This window comes from Gavialis gangeticus, unplaced genomic scaffold, assembly GCF_001723915.1.
Source record: "Gavialis gangeticus isolate Ggan-Ray unplaced genomic scaffold, GavGan_comp1, whole genome shotgun sequence".
Classification (NCBI taxonomy): Eukaryota; Metazoa; Chordata; order Crocodylia; family Gavialidae; genus Gavialis; species Gavialis gangeticus.
This window is the reverse complement of record NW_017729026.1, coordinates 28752560-28775767: the sequence shown is the minus strand read 5'-3', so window position 1 is coordinate 28775767 and position 23208 is coordinate 28752560. Positions and strand designations below refer to the sequence as shown.

Below are 23208 nucleotides of genomic sequence, written 5' to 3'. Positions count from 1 at the left end.
TGCGGCGCTGGGCTGCTGCAGCCGTGCCTGATTAGACGAGCCGGGGACAGTGAGTGCAGCTTGTTCTCTGGCTCCGCCCCTTGCCCCCGGCGCGTGGGCGGGAGAGCTGCAGCATGGCCCGTGCCCTGCCCGCACGCGTTGTGGACGGAGGCACATGTGAGAGAGAGAAAGAGTTACAGGGCTCAAAAGCACAAGGGCTAAACAAAGGGTCAGTAGCCCCAGACACACAGCCCCAATGAGCCCGGCAGAAACCCTCCTTACCCAGGTGTTTCTGGAGGGGAGGGGCTGTGAGCCCCAACGCTGGTATAAAGAAGAGCCCGGACAGACAAAGGGGGAGAGCGCAGAACCGGAAGGGGGAGGACCGAGCCGATGCAAGCTGCAGGGAACATTCAGAGCAACGTGGAGAGTCGGTAGGAGACTCTTGCAAGACAGCGAGCTCTGTAGAGGGAACTTAGAGTGAGGACTGCTGACACCCCGCCCCCCCCACTTAGAACTGATGGTTACCACGCTGGCTGGCGGAGCCCGACAGAGTTTTTGTACCGTAAAGTCCCTAATAGAGGGGCACTTAGAATTGTGGTACTGTAAAGTCCCTAAAAGTGGCACAAGCTAAAATGGTGTCACAAATGGACCCAATGGGATGAGGGGAATTGTGACAAACTCAATGAGAGGTGCGGGAAGAGCCACCCAAGTGTGGGTAGGGGATGAAAAGAAGGACTGACCTCACAAAAGTCAATTTTGTTTTTTGCTCGGTTACAAGGAGTGGGAACCCTAACCCCAGGATGGGAGTGCCTGGCTTTGTTTCTTTCTGTTGTTTTTTCTTCTGCTTGGGATGGAAGTCATGCTGCAGGACCAAGCGGCTGATCAGAACCTGGTGGAATGGGCGAGGGTGTAGGGGTGGTGGAGCCCTCATGACCATAGGACCTTGCAGGACAAATGTGGGACTACTGATGGGACTACACATCCAGGTACTGAACCAACTCCTTTAACAACAAGTCATGGCAGGCAAAACGTGGGTGTGTAGATCTCCAATTACAAATGGTCTCACAACAGTTGGCCAGCAGGCGGTGTCCTACAGGTCTACAAGCAAAGGAGATACTTGACAGCACGAGGTAAGTTCCCACAGAGAGCTGGGAGCACCTCGGGGCCAGGCCGGGCTGGGGTGGATGGAGGCACGGGGTAAGTTCCTATGCGGAGCTGGGGACACCTCAGGGCTGGGCCGGGCCAAGCCGGAGGCATGGGGTAAGTTCCCACGCGGAGCTGGGAATGCCTCGGGGCCAGGGCGGATGGAGACATAGGGTAAGTTCCCACGCAGGGCTAGGGGCACCTCGAGGCTGGGCCAGGGCTGCGGGGCGTGCAGTTGCCGGAGCCAGGCTAGATGAGGAGACCTGGCGGTGGGTCAAATGCCATTGCCCCTTCTCATCAAGGGAAGCCCTGCGGTTAGCCGAACAATTTGATACTGCCCAGGGAGACCTTCATAAAGGCAGTGGGAATAAAGGAAAAGTCACCACTGCTAGACAAGATAAGGAAAGCAAGGGAAATAGAAGAGGTAGCCCCACAAGGCTGGTATGCTTCTGTGTGGGCGAAAGGGGCATTTCGTCAAGAACTGCCCATAGGGGCTTCAAACGGGGCCAGGCAAGGGCACAGAATCCTTTGATGACCGGAGACGGTTAGAAGAACCAATGGAGACAGAAGTGATGGATTGTGGGGTAGGAGGCCGAGGAGCGGAGGGGATCCAGCCCCTACCAGAAATCCGTGTCTGGGTCGGAGGGCGTCCCATCACAGCAGTAGTAGACACAGGCTGCGCCCAGTCGCTGGTCCATCCCTCACTGATGAAATGGCAACAGGTGCGACAGTGTCCCAGAGTACATATGCTCTGTCTTCATAAACAGAAATCGTATGTAGAAAGGCAGCTACTGGACATGCAAGTAAGGGGCACCTGGCGACATGCCGGTGGGCCTTGATGAGGATATTTTATATCCTAAGATCTTAGGCCGGGACTGGCCAGAGATCTGTGACATAATAACCACACTCTGACGGCCTGAGGACCCAAGAGAAGGAATGGCAGGAATCGAGTCTGAAGGGACCGACAAGGCGGAAATGGAGACATTAACCAACACTAGCTGTTTCAGAGAGGCTCAGAAGGATGATCGAGAGCTGCAGCCGTTTCGAGAAATGGAAGCAGAACGACTGACCACTCAGGTAAGGCCCCCCGAACAGGAAAGGCCAATTCCCTGGGTAGAACTGAGAAGAGGGCTATTGTATAGAATAAAGGCAGGCCGGACTGAGGGAGAAGAAGTGGCCCAGCTAGTTATACCCCAGTCCTACAGAAATCCTCTCTTAAAGCTAGCACATAACAACCCCCTTGGAGGACACCTGGGGAAACATAAAACAGAGGCCCGACTTACGCGATGGTGTTTCTGGCCTCGCATGTGTAAGGACATTGAAAGATACTGTAAAGCCTGCCAGGCCTGCCAGAGGGTTAGTGCCTACAAGCCCCCCAAAGCGCCCCTACAATTAATGCTGGTGATACGAGAACCATTTGCTCGGGTGGCATTAGATGTGGTCAGCCTGTTGCCTCGGAGCACAGGGGGACATCAGTTTGTCCTGGTGTTGATTGATTACACGACCCGCTTTCCCGAAGCCATTCCGTTGAGAACAGTCACAGGGCCCAAGGTGGCCGAAGAGCTGATGAAGTGGGTGGCTAGGTTCGGGATACCCAAGGAGATTATGACAGACCAGGGAACTAATTTTATGTCATCAGTGTTGGGAGCCTTATGTAAGGTACTACAAGTACACCACCTAAAAACCTCGGTGTACCATCCACAGACCAATGGCCTGGTAGAACATTTCAATGGAACGTTAAAAGTTATGCTGTGGCGGTGCACTCAGGCTGAACCAACAAAATGGAACTTGATGGTGCTGCCTTTATTCGTGGTCAGAGATGTTCCTCGATCTTCCCTAGGGTATTCACCTTTTGAGTTGACATTTGGGTACAAGCCTCGGAGCCTGCTAGATAAAGGAAGAGTGGGAGGCCGAACCAGACCCGGGAAGGGGGGCCCCCAGTGCATGTACAGAAGTTAAGGGAATGTCTGCGGGCAGTGAACGAAGTAGCCCAAGCTAATCTAGAATGTGCTCAGGACAAGCGAAAAGAGAGGTATGATAGTCAGGCCAGAACAAGGGAGTTGAGGGTAGGACAAAAAGTGTTGGTACTACTGCCCAGTGCAACCAGCAAGTTTGTAGCAAGCTGGCAAGGACCTTTTACCATCACCAAAAAGGTAGGTCCTGTAGGCTATGAGGTATTACGCCCAGGTGCTAGAAAAAAGCGACAGATATACCATATTAACATCTTAAGGGAATGGCATGAGCCAGAGGGCCTACTTATATCACGGGACCCTGAGATGGCTGAACCCGGGGCACTAACGAGTAGCGATAAAGAGAGTGACTCGCCGCGAGAACAAATAGCAGTGGGGAAGCAGTTGCAAAGTAACCAGCTCTCGCAGTTAAAGGAGTTATTAAGGGAATTTAAAGATGTTTTTACTGAGCAACCCGGGAGAGCAGTTGGAATCGAACATAAGATTATTACCAAGGAGGGGCAAATAGCTAGGGAAAGGTGGCGCAAGATTCTTTATCACCGACAACAACCCATAAAAGAAGAATTGGAGAAAATGTTAAGGCAAGGAATTATCGCTCCTTCACGCAGCCCCTGGCGTAGTCCCCTAGTCGCGGTGGAAAAGCCGGACAGGAGCTTAAGGCTATGCATGGACTTTAGGAAATTAAATGCTATGTCCCAGTTTGACGCATTCCCAATGCCTCAGGTCAATGAACTGGTCGAGCGTATAGGACAGGCAAGTTTTGTTTCTACCCTAGACCTGTCCAAAGGCTACTGGCAGATTCCATTAAGGAAAGAAGATCGACCTAAAACAGCCTTTGGCACACCATGGGGTTTATTTGAATTTAGGAGAATGCCTTTTGGCTTGAATGGGGCTGCGGCCACATTTCAAAGACTAATGGATTGGGTCCTAGCCCCACACCAGGGCTACTCCGCGGCCTACATTGATGATATTGTGATATATACAGAAACCTGGGAACAGCACCTAAAAGCCCTCTGGGCCATTCTGCGTTAATTAAGACAGGTGGGCTTAACTGCTAACCCAAAGAAATGCGCCATAGGAAAGAGAGAAACCAAGTATCTGGGATTCTTGGTTGGACAAGGGCGCATAAAACCTCTCATGGACAAGGTAGAGGCGATCTGGGACTATGTGGCTCCCACGAACAAGAAGCAAATGCGGGCATTCCTTGGGCTGGCGAGGTACTATCGAAGGTTCATCCCTAAGTTCACCAAAATGGCTAACCCTTTAGTTGAAACCACGAAAGGGCGCAAGGCAGGTAACATCAAATGGAATGAGAAGCGATTACAGGCGTTCAGAGATCTAAAAAAGGCTTTGTGTCAGGATGTAGTTCTACTTACACCCAACTTTGATCTTTCTTTCACGCTACAGACGGATGCCTCAGCTTACGCCCTGGGAGCAGTGTTATCGCAAGAAGTAGAGGGGGTAGAGCGACCAATAGCCTATGCCAGCCGACGACTTGAAGACCACGAAAAGAGGTATTCTACTATTGAGAGGGAATGTTTAGCAATTTGCTGGGGAGTGGATTATTTTAGATTTTACCTCCTCGGGCGGGAATTCATGCTGGTCATGGACCATGCTCTGCTAAGATGGCTGAACACAGCCAAAACTGACAATGCACGTATCACATGATGGGCTTTAGCCCTCCAACCTTTCCAATTCCGGGTGGCGTATAAGCCAGAAAAGGACAACACGGTCGCGAATTTCTTGTCAAGGTGTGGAGAAGAAACACTAAGGGAGGATAGAGAGGAGGAGAAAGAGCGAAAGGAAACTAGGGGAACGCCTAATAGTGTCTTGAGGGGCGGGATATGTGGGGGAAGAAGGGGGCTGGCGAGTCCTAAAACCCCATGCCCTGGCGTTAATAGACCCACGTTACACCATGCAGCACAAAATACCTGGGCAGGATTACTTACCCTCCACAGGTGTGCCTGGGAGGAGGGGCCCGAATCAGTTCGGGCTACTATAAAGGAAGTGCCAATGGCCCCTGAGGAGGAGGAACCGGAAGCAAGCGGCGGCAGCATTGAGGCTGGCGGGAACGCTCAGGGAAGCATGAAAACAGCCCGGCAGCACAGCAGGATCTTCTGGGGTAAGGGAAAACCCTGCGGGGTCCGGGAGCCGGGAGCCAGCGGCACTGCCGTCCCTTAGGTCGTTTGTGGCTGAAGAGCGGTTCGACCTGGCAGGAGGCGGGAGCCGTATGTACTTTAATAGAGGGGCACTCAGAGTGAATGTGTCCCACCAATAACTAAGAAGGTCGAGGGTCCCCAGGGAGCCCGGGAGGGGACCAAAGGGCTCAAGAAGAACCTGGGAGAGGGCACTAATGCCCACAGCAGACGGGGAAACACCCTGGGGGCCAGCAAAGTAACCTGACAGCTCCCCGGCTGGTGAGGAGCCCTAGCTGCTAGCTTTGTGTTACTGTCTACCTTTTTCGTTTGTGAAGCTGGTGTGGACAAACTGACGAGGGCCTGCTTGGTGGGCAGTCCCTCCATTCTGGTGGAACGGGCGAGGGTGTAGGGGCGGCAGAGCCCTCGGCTACGCGGGACGCCCCCAGAGACCCTGGAGTCTCATCTTCGGACTGGCACACACTGGACTATAAACACTGAACCAGGTAATCATCAAAGACATGGCAGGCGGGCCAGACGTGTGCAGACAACGGTGAGCAACACTGTGTGGGTCATTGGGGGACAACCCTGAAGAAAGAGGGCAGGGGTTACAGTAAAGGTAGACGACGAATCCCTGCCCCGCACACCATCCATAATTAACACACATCCATTTTATAATGCTGTAACTTTTCAAAGCCTTTTACCGATTGTAATGCTCATAACTCCACGAGGAAGAGAGGTAAGTGGATGTTGTTATTCCTAATTTACAATTAAGAATGCGAGGAAATGGATAACTGGAGAAAATAAAAAGGGGAAGCAAAGAGCTACACTGTGTTGGTGGCAGAACCATGACTGCAAGAAAAACAACCCATCGATGCAGTAACCCAGTCTGTCCTAATTACTGTTAATACAAAATGACAGTGGTTCAAATGGACATCAGAAAGTCTTAACCCACCAGTCAGATACATATAGTGACATTTTCTCTCCATTTTCAAATTAGCCTGAGAACTTTTTAGTGAAAATCAAGCTATTTATCTGAAGTGCTGGCTTGTACATGATAAAATAGTTAAGAAAAATGTAAATATACCTTCAAAAGTGGGTCCAAAAATTGACTCACCATCATCTCCTCTTCCACCTGCAATGTCTGTACATTACACAAATACAAGGATTAGAATTCAGATTAATACAATTATTAGCATTAATTAAAATTATCTTTTGGTAGTGTCAGCGGATGTCAAAAACATGGATTATGCCCGGGCAGACAGTGACATTTTTACAGAGCAGTATTGGAAGCCTACATGGGTGCACTGGTCTGCTTGCACACTATTAGTTTCAGGAATAACTGGATGCTTCGGCACCCTTGATAGTAGTGGTGTATGGGACAGCATCAATAGATGTGCTGCTGGTGGGAGTGGGAGTGAAGGTGGGAGGAAGGAGTACAGCTTCTGCTATTTTTGTGCTGCCTTCTCCCTCAGAGTCAGCACCTGGGGCTGGTGCCTCAGTCATTCTCTCTTTATTAAGCTACTATGCAGGATCAGGGCCTTAATGGGCATGCATCATTAATTCTCCTTCCACCCAAGAAGTGGGTCTTTCAACCAAGAATGACTTACTCTACATAGATGGTAAGAAGCAAATATCTGAATACCATTTTAGTATTTATATTCATGAAAGTACCCATGTACTTGAACAAATACTGGCTGGAGTAGGAACAGCCAAAAGGGAAAAAAAGGAAGAAATTAAGCTAGAAGAGAAGTTGAGAGGAAGAAGCAAAGGAAAACATTCAAAACAGACCTTAGAGAGAGTCATTTATTACGCCTTTCTCTTAGATTCAGAATGCCACTATTTATGTACAACTGCTCTTCACCTGTGTTCCAGTTTATCAAAACTTTGGATTTCTATATTTGCCTAAATGATTTACTAAATTAATGTCTCTATAAAATATATACTGTAGGAAGCTTATTATGATTTGTATTGATGTTTTAATGTTTCCAGGCAATTTCCCAATTTCTTGCTAAAGGATCTGTGAAAAAATGTTGGATGATAAAAATCTAGCCTTTTTATCCATACTTGACTGTCATTAGAAAATGAGATGACCGGGAGAAAAGATGGCATTACTGGATATATAATATCTTAGTTAAAATCTTGTTCTTCACATATTCATTACATCGCTAAGATCAGGTTCATTTTGTTGGAAGAATACCATGTCACCCATGCAGATTATTCCATCCAAATTCTGGTATTACTCAGATTGACTAAGGGCATTTTTAAACATACCTCCTCCTTGTATCCAGCCATTTTTTACTATTCGATGAAAAATGGATTCTTTGTAAGTAAGTTGCACACCACTGTGAGAGATCCCTGCTTCTCCTGTACACAGAGCACGGAAATTCTCACAAGTCTTGGGGCATGCATCAGAATAGAGCTACAAAATGAAGGGGAAGGGGGGGAAAAAAGATGATGTGACAGGCACAATTAAGGTCAAAATGTCAGATCTGTGCAGGCCTTTCTCTTGCAAGCAATGGCTGCAATTTGTTTTTCCTATGTAGCTTACCTCAAACAACAGTGTCCCTAAGGGCTGTTCCTGAATAGCTGCATCCAAATACACAAACACATGCTGTTAAATCAGAAAGACAAATCCAGTTACAAAATTTGAAATAATTCATATAAATGTTCACTAGCTTGGCTGTTCATGTGAACATTTTCCTGAAAATCTCAGGGTTTAAACTTTTTCACACTGAATATCTGAAATATTCACCCAGACTCAGGTACCAAAACAGGTTGTAAAATGGTGAAGTATTAGCAGCCTAATCTAGGATTTTGTTGAAACAAATTCATCACATTTTATTAGGCTTGGAAACAAACTATCCAGAGCACTGTGAGATATGAGTCAGGGCTCATTTCATCTATGTAGGAAGTAGAGGCAAGATCACATAAACCAATGCACAACAAACTAATCCTTAGTACTGCTAATTTATCCACCAAAGCAAATACTTTTTTCTAGATGATTGACCATTAGCAATATTTAAAGGGGTAAAAAAATAAAATTCTAGTTAGCAAGTAGAAAACTAATTCAACAGCTGCAATGGATAAACTGATCTTCATGGGGGAAAGGATTTTTAAAATTGTAACAAATGAATAAAGTTTTCCAGAACACAAACAAAAATTAACCAGTTCATTAAACAGTGTGAGGAGCTCTAACTAGGGCTATCTGAAAGTCTTCAGAATGTGGATTCAGAAAAGCATTCAACAGATCAACTGCTTATCAGAAGTGTGTCCAGATAAGCTTCTTATGGAACCATTGCTCTACTAAATTCAAGGGAAGTTTTGCCATTGACTTCAATGCATCCAGAATTTCACATCCTGAGTCGATAAACTAGGTAGGAAATATCAAAAGCATAGGTTAGAAGCAAGTTGTTCTGTCATATCCTTTACTCGTCCAATTGTATAGCTGGGAGAGATGTTAGACAAGCTTTTGAGCACAAAGTGCCCTTCTTCAGGTCCTGAAGAAGAGCACTTCACGCCCATAAGATATCACCAATAAAAGATCCTTGACTAAGGAGAAGACTCTAATTTTCTTCCCTCTGGATATTTAGAAGGAAAGCACTATCCTTTTTGCACTCCTTTATCCAAATGCACTCTGGAAAACTCTCTCATCCTTCTGCTGTCTACCTTCCTTCTTCCTTTTCTTCCTCTAATGACAGATGTTAGGGGGCAATCAGGTTGGATGTCTTGATTTTTTGGCCCAGGTCTGGTTTTCCTGGGATACCATGATCTTAAATTTCTATTTTGGCTCAGTGATGTAAGAATCAGTTCCCCAACCCAAGGTAGCCATACCTCTCTAACACTATCTCCCAGACAGATGACTCTTCCCTATTCTCTTGAAAACTGTGGGGAAAAAGAGACTCTTTCTCCCATCTTGTCTGTTCCCTGGCTGTGATAAATAATGCTTTCCCATCCTTGTGTGACAGTGGGTTTCAAGCATGTGTTGCTTTTTGCTATAGCCATGGGTGGATCTAGGATTCTGAAAAGGGGGATGCAGCTGGTGTGGCACATCTTCACATTTAATACAACGCATATTTGTCTCCTGTTACAGAGAAACCAGAATCTTCCTTAATATATAGGGGGCTAGCCCTATATTCAGTTTAAGATCAAAGCAAAAACAAATATAACTATTGGAACATGCACTAACTTGCTAGATTATATATACATTTTGAAAACTATACAGCTAACTGTGCAAAAAAATAGTCAAAATGGTCAGATAAAATTGTCTCAGTCCTGTAGGTATTATAGTTAAATGTACATCACTTATTCATATTCATAAAATGAAATCTAACTTTCCTGAGCATCTTGACAATGCTTCGAATGCTTCATCACCAGCCATTTCTACACCTGAGTTAATGTTAATGCACCTGAATTAAGGTTTTTACCTACAGCTAAAATCAGTCTTCAAGCCTGTGAAATAGAAGAGACATGACCAGGAATGACTAACAGAGAGAAAAACTGCAGAATAAAGGGTAGTCTGAATAGTGGAACATCAAGACCACTTGAAAGGATAGAGGGTCATTAATATCTGTGCAATGGAGAGAGACTAGCAGAAATCAAGGAGATAATGAGCCATGAAGCCAACTGACTCTCTCAGCACTTCTAGAGCAGAAATGTTGTCGCCCCTTCCAAGCAGTTGGTTTTAAAGTTTGGGTGGAACAGGAATCAAAGGAGGGTGCAACTGCACCTTCCCTGAATTCCCCCCTGGCCATAGCTCTCGTGGTGCTGGCAGTGGCAGAGGGAGGAACTAGGAACTACAATGCCTCTGTGTCCTTTCATTCCTTGTTGGGTTTGAAATTTTGCCCAAAGCACGAGGGAAGGCAGGGAACCTTAGCTGGGCTTTTATGTACGATCACTAATTTGTGTATTTCACTAGAAATACTGTAGCATGAACCTTCCTGTCTTGGAAATTTAGAGTCCAGCCCAAGACATTGAAATCTGGGTGGCAGCCATAGGCACAAGGTCCTAAGACCTAAAGACGTAAAAAGTGATATCTAGAAGGTAACAACCTCGCCCTGCCCCAACACACAACCCCATTGATAAGCCCACATAAAATACCAGTCAGTACAATTAGATAGTTTATAATGAGTCACAGACCCCACATTTTCCTTTTAGGAAACAAGGACACCTGCCTGGGTATTTCTCATATATTTTGTGCAGAAGTCCTCAGTAATAGCTTGGTAAAGTGCCTCAGGTTTAAAATCCTGATAGTTCCACTTTTCAAAAGCCCACTCGAGCAGTTTCTTCTCGTTTCCCAGCAGCCGCCCATCAACAAAACACATCACCCTGGAGGGGTACTCCCATATTTCGCCTCGCAGTTCCTGGAGTAAAATTAAAAATGAAAAGTGACAGGAATTACACTTTGGCTTCTGTACAAAGGCATTCATTAAAATATGCTTAGGTTGGTGAGTGTGGCATAATTGGAGGGTTTTTTTAGATTACTTGTGGTTTTGTGCTTTCCCTTCACTCATGCAATGAAAAACAACAGCTCAAAAATGAAACATTAAACGTCTTTCCAAAATCCTGTTATGTTACAGGACATTATCCTGAAGAGAAATATCCTGGCTCCATATCTGGAACAGCTGAGAGGATTGTACCATAAAACCTATTCACAAAACTGGGTGTAGTCTCCATTATCTATAACTGAGTGAGGAAGTCTCAGGAATAGCAAGACTTTTGAGCTACGTTTCAGCAGTCATGAATAATTGTGAGCCTTGATAGCTATATTTTTACCAAGGGCTTTTGGTGAACTTCTCCCACCATTTCTTCAGCACTTGTGCAACTTCATCAAGTAATGGTGAGAGCACTAGCAAAAAGCAACTTCTGGTATTTTAAACAGAGCAGGCCAAGGCAACATGGCAGTAAGAACAATGCTGGCTGGTCTACAGTGTCCTTCTCCTTGATCCACTCTGGTGCCACCGCAAGAAGGGAAGCTTAAAAAACACAAAACAAGACACCTGTGTAAAACAGGTTTAGTTTGTTTCATCTGAACAATGCTGTTACAATCCAACAGAGGTAACTCAAGAAACATGCATGGAACTGGGATTTTGAAAAAGGGGGGTGCCAATGGAGAGGTGCATCATTACATACAAAACAACACACATTTTTCTCCAGCTAAAAATAACCTAGATGCTTTATGAATATGTTAGGGGCTTAGAGCTATATCTTTTAGTTTAAGATTGAAGAAAAACAAATATAACTTCACTGGAATGAGTTAAAACAATCTGTAGGGCTGTGAAATAGGAGCTTCATTACCAGGAACAGCTACCAGCAGAATTGCAGAACAAAGAATAGCCATTAAAAAGATGCCATTAAAAAGACAAAAGGGTCATTAAGACCTGCAGAATGAAGAGTTCAGAAGGGATGAGGTAGATTATAATGAGCCATGAAGTCAATTGACTCCCTCAGCAGCTGCCTGACTAGAAATGCTGCTGCCACTACCAGGCAGTTGGTTTTAACCATTAGGTGGACCAGGAAACAAGGGGAGGTGGAAGTGCACCAGTACACCCCTTCCCTGGATCCTCTTCCTGTCAAGAAATCATAAAAACCATCATTCATAGGTAAGTTCTATTCTTGGACATATAAATGCAACTTTTACTGAGTTAAAAATGGATCCACTGTACATACTCATTATTATGGCATCTAATTGCATGTTAGACTAGAATAGGAAAGTGCATTTTTACAATCTGAGAATATAATCTTGGAGGAATTGCTAGCACTTTTAGAGGACAAGACTACATTTTAAAATGGTTTTGAAAAATTGGAGAAATGATCTGAAACCAATAATAACATTCAATTAAGACAAATGCAAAGTGCTGCACTTAGGAAGGAGAAATCAAGTGCACAAATTCAAAATCAGGACTAGCTTGCTTGGCAAGAGTACAGCAGAAATATATATGGAATTTAGAGTGAATCACAAATAGAATGGATCAATAATGTGATATGGTTGCAAAAAGACAATGTTCATTCTGAGATGTAACGAGAGTGTTGCAGGTAAGACATGGAAGGTAATTATTCTCTGTTCTGTTCTGGAAGCCTCAGCTGGAGACCCATGTCCAGTTTTAGGCACCACAAATTAAGAAACAGGGTAACAAACTGGAGTAAGTCTAGAGGAGGGTAACAAGAATGACAGAGCTTTATAAAACGTGATTAATATAAAAAGTTTGAATGAATTGGATTTTGGTTCAGACAGGAGAAGGGGAAGGGGATGTTAACTGTCTTCATATATGTAAAAGGTTGTTATAGAGTAGACTGGGGTAAGTTGTTCTCTGTGTCCACCAATCTGCTTAATTTGCAGCAAGATTTAGGCTAGAAATTAGGAAAATCTTTCAAACAATAAGGTAGTTAAACAGTGCAACACGTTACTTAAGGAGACTGTAGAATCCCCTTCTATTGGCTTTTTTCCAGAACAGGTTACACAGCCATCAATCACAGGTAGTCTAAGTATACTTGATCCTACCTCAGAGCAGGGGGATAAATTAAATGACATCTTCAGATGCCTTCTAGTTCTGCATTCCTATAAAGTTGTTTCTACTGTTGTGAAGAGTTCAGTGGTCTTTAAGGGTCATTCCAGCTCCAATGCTGATGACATGAATGTTGTTTTCCAGTGAAACAAACATTTTTGTCAGTGTAACAACCCTATTGAGCAACTCAATAGTTTAAATTAACTCATCAGAGACTTTAACATAGACACTATCCATATAATCTTTAGTAATTTGTCTTTTGGTTCTCTAGCATTCTTGCAGCCAGGAATTAAGTCATAGTCCCATGATATATCAGTACAGAGAGAGATTTGCCTAAATACCTAAAGATGCGTGTACAGGTGATGGGGGTTTAGTCCCTAAAGTGAAGTGGTGGGCTTTTAATTGTGACCATTAAAAAACCCTCTGTTTCAATTTAGGGGCTTCCATCACTGTTAGGGCAAAGGGCCTGATCTTTTTTTCTTTTTGCAAAGCCTGCCTGCCTCTCCCATGGCCAGGGGACAAGCTGCTGGCTGGCCTAGTGGCCCCTGGTTCTTCCCTTCACAAAAGCAGCACCCCCTGGGGCTGCCTGGGCAGGCAGCTAGTGGGCAGGTGCTTCCCAGCTCAGAGGGAGCACCCGCCAGATCCAACTCTTCCCTAAGCCCTCTGGGCTTCCAGCGCCATGTGCACTGTCCCCGTCACCTGGGACTGCCTGGGAATGGGCTGGCTTGGGGCAGCATGAGGGAGTGGCAGGAGGGCAGCTGGGTGTGCTGGCGGCCGGAGAAGGTGGCGGGGAGAGTGAATACTGTGTTGGAAGCCGGTCTTTCGCTGTGTGCTGGTGGCACCCCCTGGGGTCGCCTGGGTGGGCAGCTAGCAGGCTAGATACAACTCTTCTCCAGCACTGCATACACTGCCCCTGCTGTCTTCTCCAGCTGCCCTCCTGCCGCCCCAGGGACGAGCCAGCCCATTCCTGGGCAGTCCCAGGTGGCGGGAAGGTGGTGGGGACAGTGCATGCAGCTCAGAAAGCCCCAGTGGGCTCAGGAAAGAGTTGGATCCGGCAGGTGCTGCCTCTGAGCTAGGGAAGTACCCAGCTGCTGGCTGCCCACCCAGGCGGCCCCAGGGGGTACTGCTGCCATGGAGGGAAGGACTGGGGCATCCCGCAACTCAGGGGCTGCTCAGCCTAGCGGCAGCTTGTACACACAAGCTCTGCCAGAAAAAAAAGAAGTGGCAAGGGGCCCAATCCTTTTTTCTTTTTTTTTTGCTGAGCCTGCCTGTGGCCTGGGGGCAAGCTGTTGTTGGGCCCTGAGCTGTGGGGAGCCCCAGTCTTTCCCTCCAGTGGTAGTGCTGCTGGGGCCACCCAGGTGGGCTGCTAGTAGGCTGGGGGCCTGATATACCTGTTCTCCGAGCCCAAGCTGGGGCAGCCCCCAACCTGCTAGCAGCCCATCCAAGTGGCCCCAGGAGGTGCCACCACCACAGAGGGAAGAACCAGGGCTCCCCACATCTCAGGGACCACTTAGCCCACTGGCAGCTTCCCCCCCACCTCCCCCCAGCCATGGGACACGTGGGCAGGCTTTGCAGGGAAAAAAAAAGGATTGGGCCCCTCACCACTTCTGCCTTCAGCTCGCCTCTCCCTTGGCCAGGGCAGGGGGGTAAGTGTCAGATTAAACGCTGCAAAGTTACAGGTAACTACATTGCAGACTAAACTACATGGGGATGTGGTTTATTTTGCAATGTAACAAACTAATTTCAATTGCAAAAAAACCCATACGTGTCAACTGTGTCACAATTAAACCGCAAAAATGGATAATTTTCATCACATGTACAAGCACCCTAAGTGTTCACTTTTTAATGATTTGTTTTGTTTTGACAGTGACATTTATCAGAGGGCAAAATCAAATCTAGCTGGTAAGACAGTAATGCCAAATGCAATTTTGGTAAAAGCAGGCATAGCTCATTTGTCTTAAGTGTATTTCAGTTAATGGATGCCAAAGGGAAAATTAACCCAAAGTTTTCCAAATTAGCATCACCATAGTACAGAAAGTGGTCTATAAGCCCAATGAAGTCTATTTTAGTGAAAAGTTTTCAAAATGCTACCTGCCTTTTGTAAAACCTCCAATGCCAAGAGTGGCTACATAAGTATATGAAAAGCAGAATTATGTGTCACATATGGAAACTCTACCCAGTAACTCTAGATATCTGGAAAACATTTTCGGCTGATGCCAAGATGCGGAATGAGATCTATTCAGACCTAATCATGGTCTGCTTGAATTAGGAGCTAGGCACATTGACAGGAATATCTACAACTGCAATAAATTCCTCAAGGCCAACTTGAAAAAAAATGCAACATCAACATCAACCCATGGAAGACTATCACCCAGGACCACCCCAAGTGGAGAAAGAGTCTGATGCAAGGATCTTAGTACTTTGAAACTTTACGATGACAACAGGAGATGGAAAAGCAGGAGTGGCAGAAACAGTGTGCATCAGACCAAATCAAGAATCCAGAGCTACCCACCCTACATGGAAACACGTGCCTGAGCTGCAGCGGAGATTGTTGATCCCAGATAGGCTTCGTCTGCCATCTTTGGACCCACAGATAAGACACTCATGAAGACAATCATCCTTGACTGCGAGGGATTACTGAAGGAAGGGAAATTCAGGACTTGTTTTCTAGTGTTGCTAATATTCTCCCTTCTGCACTACAGTGATGCTAATTTGGAACGCTTTGGGCTAATTTTCCCTTTGGCATACATTGATTGAAGTATAGTGCATTGGAAAGATCAATACCTGCTTTAGAAATGAGATCTACCTTAGATCCCTTCCCAAGCAAAACAAAATACCTGCTTATTTTATTTGTTTTGGCACCAGATTCTTTACAATTCTATAGAAATTAGTGTTCACTCAAAGCAGATAAAAACAGACAGTCTCACCTTTTTCTTCTCCTGTAAATATTCATGCCATGCAAATTCTTGTAAGGGAAGCAATACAGGCTCTGCGATCTTAGTTGGAAAATTCAGCCTCAGAGCCTAGAGTTTTTAAGATAAATATTTGTTCAGAGTTAATAGGATAACTGTAGATAATAATCCTATTGCATTTCTGTATGTAAACACTGTGAGGTGTGGTTTACTCTGATCACTTCATAATGTAGTCTTCATACTTCCATAGTAAATATGCAGCTAGTTATAGAAGTCTATGCAGACTGCTTTAAAATCAATATAAATATGTGTTAAAACCAGAAAACACAAGGGTTTTTTAACACTGTAAAATAGCTCGGTTACAAATACAAAGTAGTTACACTCCCTACGCACTGTTCAGAGAGGTAAAAAGAGCCCCACAGATTACCAGCTCTCTGAGCATCAGCTTCTCCTAACTTTACAGAGAGGTGTAGGTTTCTCAGCATCTTGCAAGATCAGGTCCAAGGCCACAGAATAACCAGTGTTGCAGCTAGAACTGGGGAGCTCCTGAATTTCACTCTGTCATGTTGCCTCTGTCCTTTTATCAAGAATATGCCAGAAATTAGATAAGCGTCATGAGATCATCTGGCCTCATCTTCTGGGTCAGAGCAGAACTGCTCCCATAAGCACCTTTTCTATATTCAATCTGCTGTACAACATTTTAACAATTTATATGCCCCTAGCATGAGAATGACAAGATATGAGACAAACATGAATTAACAGGTTAAATTGCCTTTTGGCAATATGCAGTTTTACATAGATTTTGGCCCAGTAGCCAGGGCAGATAGGAAGGCTTTCTAGAGCACAGGCTCTCAACCTTTTTGGACTTGAAGCATCCCTCATTAGACATGAAGTGCTCCTGCATACCTTTTGTGAATTAAATAGCACCTTATTTCAAAAACTAATGTATTACAATGTTTATTTTTTTGCAGAGGGGCTGGGCTGTAGGGCAGGGAAATGGCTAAGAAGGGGCAAGCAGGAACCCATGCTTATCTGCTCATCCCCTTGCACCTTGCAGCAATCTTCAAAGGATCTTGTGGCACCCACAGTCCCGTGGCACCTTGCTTGAGAATCACTGCTCCAGAGGCACAGAGTAAGTATAGTCACTTCTATTCAGCCTCTGTTCTCTGCTACTAGAGGAGGATCAGTGGTCATGGGCAAAGAGCAAGACAAGGATGTACCCAAACCCTGCAGCTGTTGACAACAGGTATAAATTTAAGCTGTTTGTAGTAGTACAAGGGGACCAACTCAGCAGACTGCCTCTTCAAGGACTGGGATAGCAAGAAGGTCAACTTGTACATCCCATCCTGAGCTGCACTGTGCACACGATGGGGTGCAAGACTCACAGCACCTTAGTGAAGTAGAGTGCTGTTTTTTGTCTTTTGTCATGTGGGGGAAACTGAGGCAATGAAAAAAGTTAAGTACCTTGCCTAGGGCTGTAGAGCGAGAGAGATGAGGCTTCATTATTATAACATGTTTGGCATTCAGTAAACACAAGCTGCCCTTAGAGCGCTCTAGAAGTGGCTGATAAAGGACTCATCAAAAAAAGCCTACATGAATATCTAGATAACAGTGAGATGGAAACCCCCTCACTTTCTAATCTGTATGTGTTTATCTACTTTAAAAGGATAACAAAATACAAAATTCTCCATCTCCATTCCCTAAAAATATTCAGCACCTGGCACATCTGCCTACATTACTTTTATTTATTTTATATACAAGTGACACACTCCTCACTGTTGAGACAATCTTCTGTTCCTAAAGCTTCTGGGAGGTCTCCCCCCACCCAGGCATGGAAAGTCACAAGTGTTACTCTGCTGCCCTAGTAGCACCAACAGCCTGGGAGTTACCTCTGCCGCACATTTTGCCACCTGGAACGCAGGTTCTTTGAGATGTCCCACCACCTCCAGCTGCTGCAGCTGCTCAGAGCCCATCGCACCTTCGTCCTACCACGAGTCAACAGCTTTGTCCTTTAAGATCTTCAGTCGCTACTGCTGCGGCTGCCACCTCCTCGGTCTTGCTCTCCGGGACAGCTGACGAAGCAAATGTAAACAGAGTTCTGCTCGCCATGGCAACTCCAATCCCAGCCCTGTGCTCTGCTGTGCCAAGTTCCATAAGCCCCACACACGATATAGGCATCTGACAACCTTGAAGGGACCCACTGTTTATTTGGCACTGGATAGCAAGCATATCTGGTTTCCATTTTATTCGGTGAGAAGCCTGACCTAGATCTTTGCTTAGCTGCATCCCAGTTAACTGTTTTACTGCATCCCACCGTAATATCCAGAGGTGGAATTTGCAAGTGTACCTGGAAGTGATTGAGGTGCACAGTTCATAGACAGCAGAGACAGTTAAGCAGCAAATCAAAAAGTAGCAGAGAAAGAAGGAGATAAGTTGGTTGTTTTTTTTAAAATCAATAGAAATGGAGAGAATGATTAGTTTTTCTTCTCATCAAAGCTGCCTCCTGCTAAAACACTAACTCATAATTAAACTGGGGATTCATAATTAAATCTGTTTTTTACTGCTTGGACAATTCTATTAAGTTTTTAGAAATTGCAAGACAAAGTTACATCTCTTGTCACTTCTATGGTTCCTTTAAAGGTTTCTCAGTATTTTAACATTTATCTTGACGCAATCCCTAGAAGGTAGGAATGTCCTATTATTCCCATTTTGCAGATAAACAGCGAGGCATAGAAATACTGACGACACAGTGCAGAGCCATGTAAAGATGGCTCTGAACAGACTAGCTCAGGTACAGGAAACATTATCAGTGTCAGGAATCACGACTCTGTACCTCCCTGACTGACATGACTATGCCTTCTGAAGTCTATTGTAGACAGCCACAGGCACTTTTAGAAAACCACCACTAATTCATAGTATATTTGAGCATAATAAGGCACCACTGGAAGTGTAGAAAATTGTTCAGTTTCAGCTATAGCACCTAGTTTAAGTCAGTGCTCTTATTTTGAGAAGAGCTAAATGTATTGTTCCTAAAAAAAGAAAAATAGGCCAACAAAACTTAAGATCTTAGAAGTGCTTTCCTGAATTAAGGCCAGGCAAGATGAATCCAGTACAGGTAAAAATCTCACAAAAGAGATACTGTTCAGGACTTGAACAGCTGTAATTTAAAAATGAATGCAAGATGAAACAGGCAAGTGTGGTTATAAATGAAGATGTTATTCAGTTTGAAACGGCAAGTACCAGTCTTAACAATTCAAGGGACAATTGAACAGTGAAATTGGCCTTTTTTTCTTTGACAACATTTTGCATATAAAATGTATACAGTTTGGTCATATGGTTTAACAATTTTTTTTTAAGAAAAGGAAATTGCTTGAGGCCCTTATGAATGTTACTGTACCCATGCTTTTACTTATTCTGTTTAATAGACAGTGCTTATTCAACAGGAACATTAGAGGTTTCATTAATACTGATATCTGTGCAGCACACTAAAACTGCAAAGTTCAGTTTCAGTGGTAAAGTTTTTTTTATTTGCTTGGAAAAAAAAAAGGCAGCAGGTTCCAAAGATGTTATTTTAAATTCCAAAGTGTTGTAAAACAAAGTTCTGTTTACATTATGTAAAATGCCATTATGTTGTATTTTAAAGTTACTATAGTTGTAGTATAAATTTAAGAGGTATAGACCCAAGCTCTGAGTGAACTTGTAAACAAACATACACAAATTTGCCTGTGACTCAGGTTTTTTAAACCTACATTTATATCTTTCCCTTAGTAGTGATGCAAGGTCATTTTTAAATGTATAGCCAAATAAGCATTGTGAAATGCTCAGAGCTAGACATTAAAAGAAAACATTGAACCGTTCAGGCCAATAGCTATAAACTGTACACACTAGCAGAAGATTAAAAAAAATTAGAAGAAAAAGAAACCACTAACTATACAAAGGCTGTTAAATACAATCCTCAAATTTCTATGATCCTTGTCAGCAGCAACTTGTGACCCTGCTGACCATGGGCTTTGTGGTTTCTCTTGAAGATGTGAAAAGGATTGCTCAGGTTGCTTCACTCTCATCTTCAAGAGACTCTAGTATTTACACTGCTGTTTGTTTACCTCTATTTTTTTCCATTTCATCATTCCTCTTGTAGAAGTAGTGAGAGGTGACTGAGAAATACATGCAAAGCAGTTTGATTTGTGACATCTTTGGTGCTTTGAGGACAGTTCTAGGTCTATTTCACCCCACCTTGCCAGTGCGTCCTTTGCTTTTTTGCTGCCTGCACAAAAAGGAATATGGAACAAGATATGCTGGTTGTAGCTAAGTGTAGGCAAAATAGAAGTGATAGTGGTGATTAGAAGACAATATGCTAGAGCTAATACATGCTATTGAAAGCAGTGCCACCCCTCATTTATGAAACTGTGTAAACATAACTCAAAGTATAATGTTAAACCAAGTTAGCTATGCTTCAGCAAGCTGTGAGCAGACGCTCGTATTGGTTTAAACTTAGCTTACAGTAGTTAAATTTACACTTATAATTTATGGAGTGTTCTATTTTCATTTCATGACACAAATTAGTATGGAGGAATTAGTATTTCTCTTTACTTTATGGAAGACAGGGCTTATACTCACCAGAAGAAAAAAAGGATGTACCTACAGGCTAAGTACAGCCAGTCAAAAAGCCCGAGGTTAAATCAGTTCAGGCTTCACAGGTTAGTCTAAGCTGTGTAGATTGGACCGGTAAGAGAGTGAACAGACATTCTCTTTTGATTCTGGAAACGCAGCCACATGCCTGCAGTGGCGCAAGTCAGAGTCAGGGGGTGCTAGAGCACACCTCCTTGCCCTGCAAACACCTTGGGCCAAGACTAGCCCACCCATCCTGCAAGGGCAGGCTTCCAGGATAGGTGCAAAGCATCTTCGGGGGCTGTGAATTAACTTAAATCTGAAGGGGATCAGTCAGTGGCTATTTACAAACTAGAAATAGCAAAACAGCATCTACGAGAACTGGCTGTGAATGAAATGGCTATGACCTTGATTCCTGGTGGAATATTTGAATACTTGTCCACAGGTAAGGACATATACTCAATCTCTGTCCCTCTGAAGAGTCAGTTAAAAAAAAAAAAAAAAAAAAAGGAGTGAAGTGGCAAAACAAATGAACAGTATTAACAGAAACCAGAATCTCAAGACAGAATTCTAACTCTGTATGCATCAATCATGTTACAAGACTGCATTTATCTTTAATTAATTAATTATGGGAGCATTTTCTTATATTGATTACATCCAAAACCCAAATCTTAATAATGTCACTGTTTATCAAGATGTGACTTTGTGACATGATAGTTGAGGTAGTTAGCTGGCAGGAGCCTGAAGTCAGGCAAAAGGCAGGGTAGATTTGTACCTTGTAGACTAACTACGTACATCAGAGACGTACCTCTGATTTACCTTATTAGATGCAAATCCACCCTACCTTTTGTAAGATAGTTAAGTCATTAGGAACTTTTAATTGGGCAGGGGAAATACTTGGAGCATTTTGCTTGTATGACAATGGTGGATGAAAGGCATTTGTTTAACATGTGTTAATCAGGCTTACTTTGGAAGTCCTCTTAAACAGAAGCTGAAGTTGTCTTTTTACAAATCCAAAGCAATCAAAACAACTAATTATTCTTAAAAAAAAAAAAGAACATCACACGTGTGTGAACACAGAATACTAAGTCTTATAATTTTCATTTTAATAGAAATTTACACAGAGAGAAAATGAGTGGTGCAAACTTTCCAGAGAAAGACAACATTTATAGGCAATGAGAAAAGTGCATGGTTTCTCACTCTCGAGAACAGCTGAAAGAAAAGAAGTTGCTATTTTTAAACAAAACAGTACAAGATCAGTGAGTCATTCTCTTGTTCACATGTTGGCTTTTTTAGAGACTGCTCTATTCTTAGTCTTACAAATGATTGAAGCATCTGTAGTAAATAAGAAATCTTTCCATTTCAGGTACATCTAAGTATCTACTACATAACTGTAATACAGGGGTCAGCAGTAAGGGCCACTTTAGAGAAATACAGTTCCAAACGTACCACCTCAACCCTAACCCACGCTGCCAGAGCTGCAGCCAGAGTCACCACTCCAGCCACCTGGGAGTCAGCCTGCAGCACCACTTCTTCCCACCACACAAGGCCCCCTGGCTTTGCAGGCCAGATACACTAGCTCCGAGGGCCAGATGTGGGTTGCAGACTGCAGGTTGCAAAACACTAGTATGATCAGAGTTATACCAACACATTAGTGACAACTTGGGTGTTAATCTTCAGATTAACAACTCAAAAACAACATTTTTCTTAAACTTTAGTAATTAGTTTGCTTTCATTACACAGTCTCTTAGAGTTTAACCAAAGAAAGCTGTGACTTGTTTTAAAGCATTTTAGAATTCACATGATTATGAAATGGAGATTGAAGTCTTACACAAGGTTTTATAAGCCTGTGGCACAAGGCAGGATATGCTGTATATACAGCAGTATTGTCAACAAAAGTTACCTTGCTATGGTTTAACAACCAGGAGAACAATGTAAATATTATACCATGATTTTGTAAGAACAAACAAGATTTTCCTAGACAAGGTAAATACAAACTTATTTATACTTTTCTTTAGTTTTTTCAGCATCAAAAATCTTCAGTTATAAAATATTCTAGCTCTCTTTTGCAGGCTTTCCAGGTTACACAAACAAGATAGCATTTTTCCATTTTTGGAGGAAAGTTAGATAACAAATAAGCTTAAAAGCAACAATAGCAATTTTGGAGTTGGAGGATAATTTATTTTTAAAAATAAAAATTTACCCCCACTGCCTCACCTCCCCATATCAATTTTTAGATAAACTGACATGCCAATAGCTTTTGAAGGAAGCTGAGTTACAGCAGCACATTCCCAGTAGCCAGCTCAGCGCTTTGAATCTGCAAATGGACGAACACCCAGAATTGCCAATTCAGAGCAGTGGCTTTCTGTTTAGTCAATTAGATATTCAGCCATACAGGAATTTTTTTTTTTAAATAGTCAAACAAAAAATAAGAAAGATGTTGCAATAGACTGTAACTGAAAATTAAAAGCAGTGCAACAGATAGACATCTGATGGTTCACCTGGATTTTAACACACACATTAAGAAATATTTTTAGTAACCGAACCCTTAGCTGCAGCACATGCCCTACCCCAGCTTCCTTTTATGGGGTGTCTTTTCAATAAGATTTCAGCTTATCTTCCCTACAAGGCAACTGCATTAGTGACAAATTGCACACATCTACTCTAATTAACAAAAAGCCACGCTACTTTTAAAAAGCTTCTTAAGAGATGTGCCATATGTGACTTTATCCTGTGTTTCACTTACAGTGAAGACCAGATATAACCTTTTCCATATATTAAGTCACGTGACATTCTATTCTCAAAAATACATAAAAATTGTTTGAAAATATAAACTTGCTCCTAAGCTAAGACAGCATCCTGGAAGAAATATTATTTTGCACTTATGCAGCACCATACAGCAGAGAGTCTCAAAAGTGCATTGCAGAGGCGGTTAAACAGTAGCCACATGTTTGGT

At 43.6% G+C, this 23208-nt stretch overlaps 1 protein-coding gene across 2 annotated transcripts in view; it reads right to left on the bottom strand.

The window, feature by feature from the left end:
• Positions 1-17787, bottom strand: part of PPIL6 (peptidylprolyl isomerase like 6) — a 32840-nt gene extending 15053 nt beyond the window's left edge. Inside the window, exons 1-6 of one of the 2 annotated variants that reach the window (XM_019520112.1) lie at positions 17534-17787; positions 15660-15755; positions 10402-10590; positions 7779-7841; positions 7502-7649; positions 6315-6371 (exon numbers count right to left, since the gene is read on the bottom strand). In XM_019520112.1, coding sequence (XP_019375657.1) covers positions 6315-6371; positions 7502-7649; positions 7779-7841; positions 10402-10590; positions 15660-15755; positions 17534-17617 — 637 coding nt within the window. In that variant the 5' untranslated portion in view covers positions 17618-17787. The remainder of the gene's footprint in view (positions 1-6314; positions 6372-7501; positions 7650-7778; positions 7842-10401; positions 10591-15659; positions 15756-17533) is intronic. The other variant, XM_019520111.1, reaches the window with a different exon arrangement.
• Positions 17788-23208: the final 5421 nt, after the last annotated feature.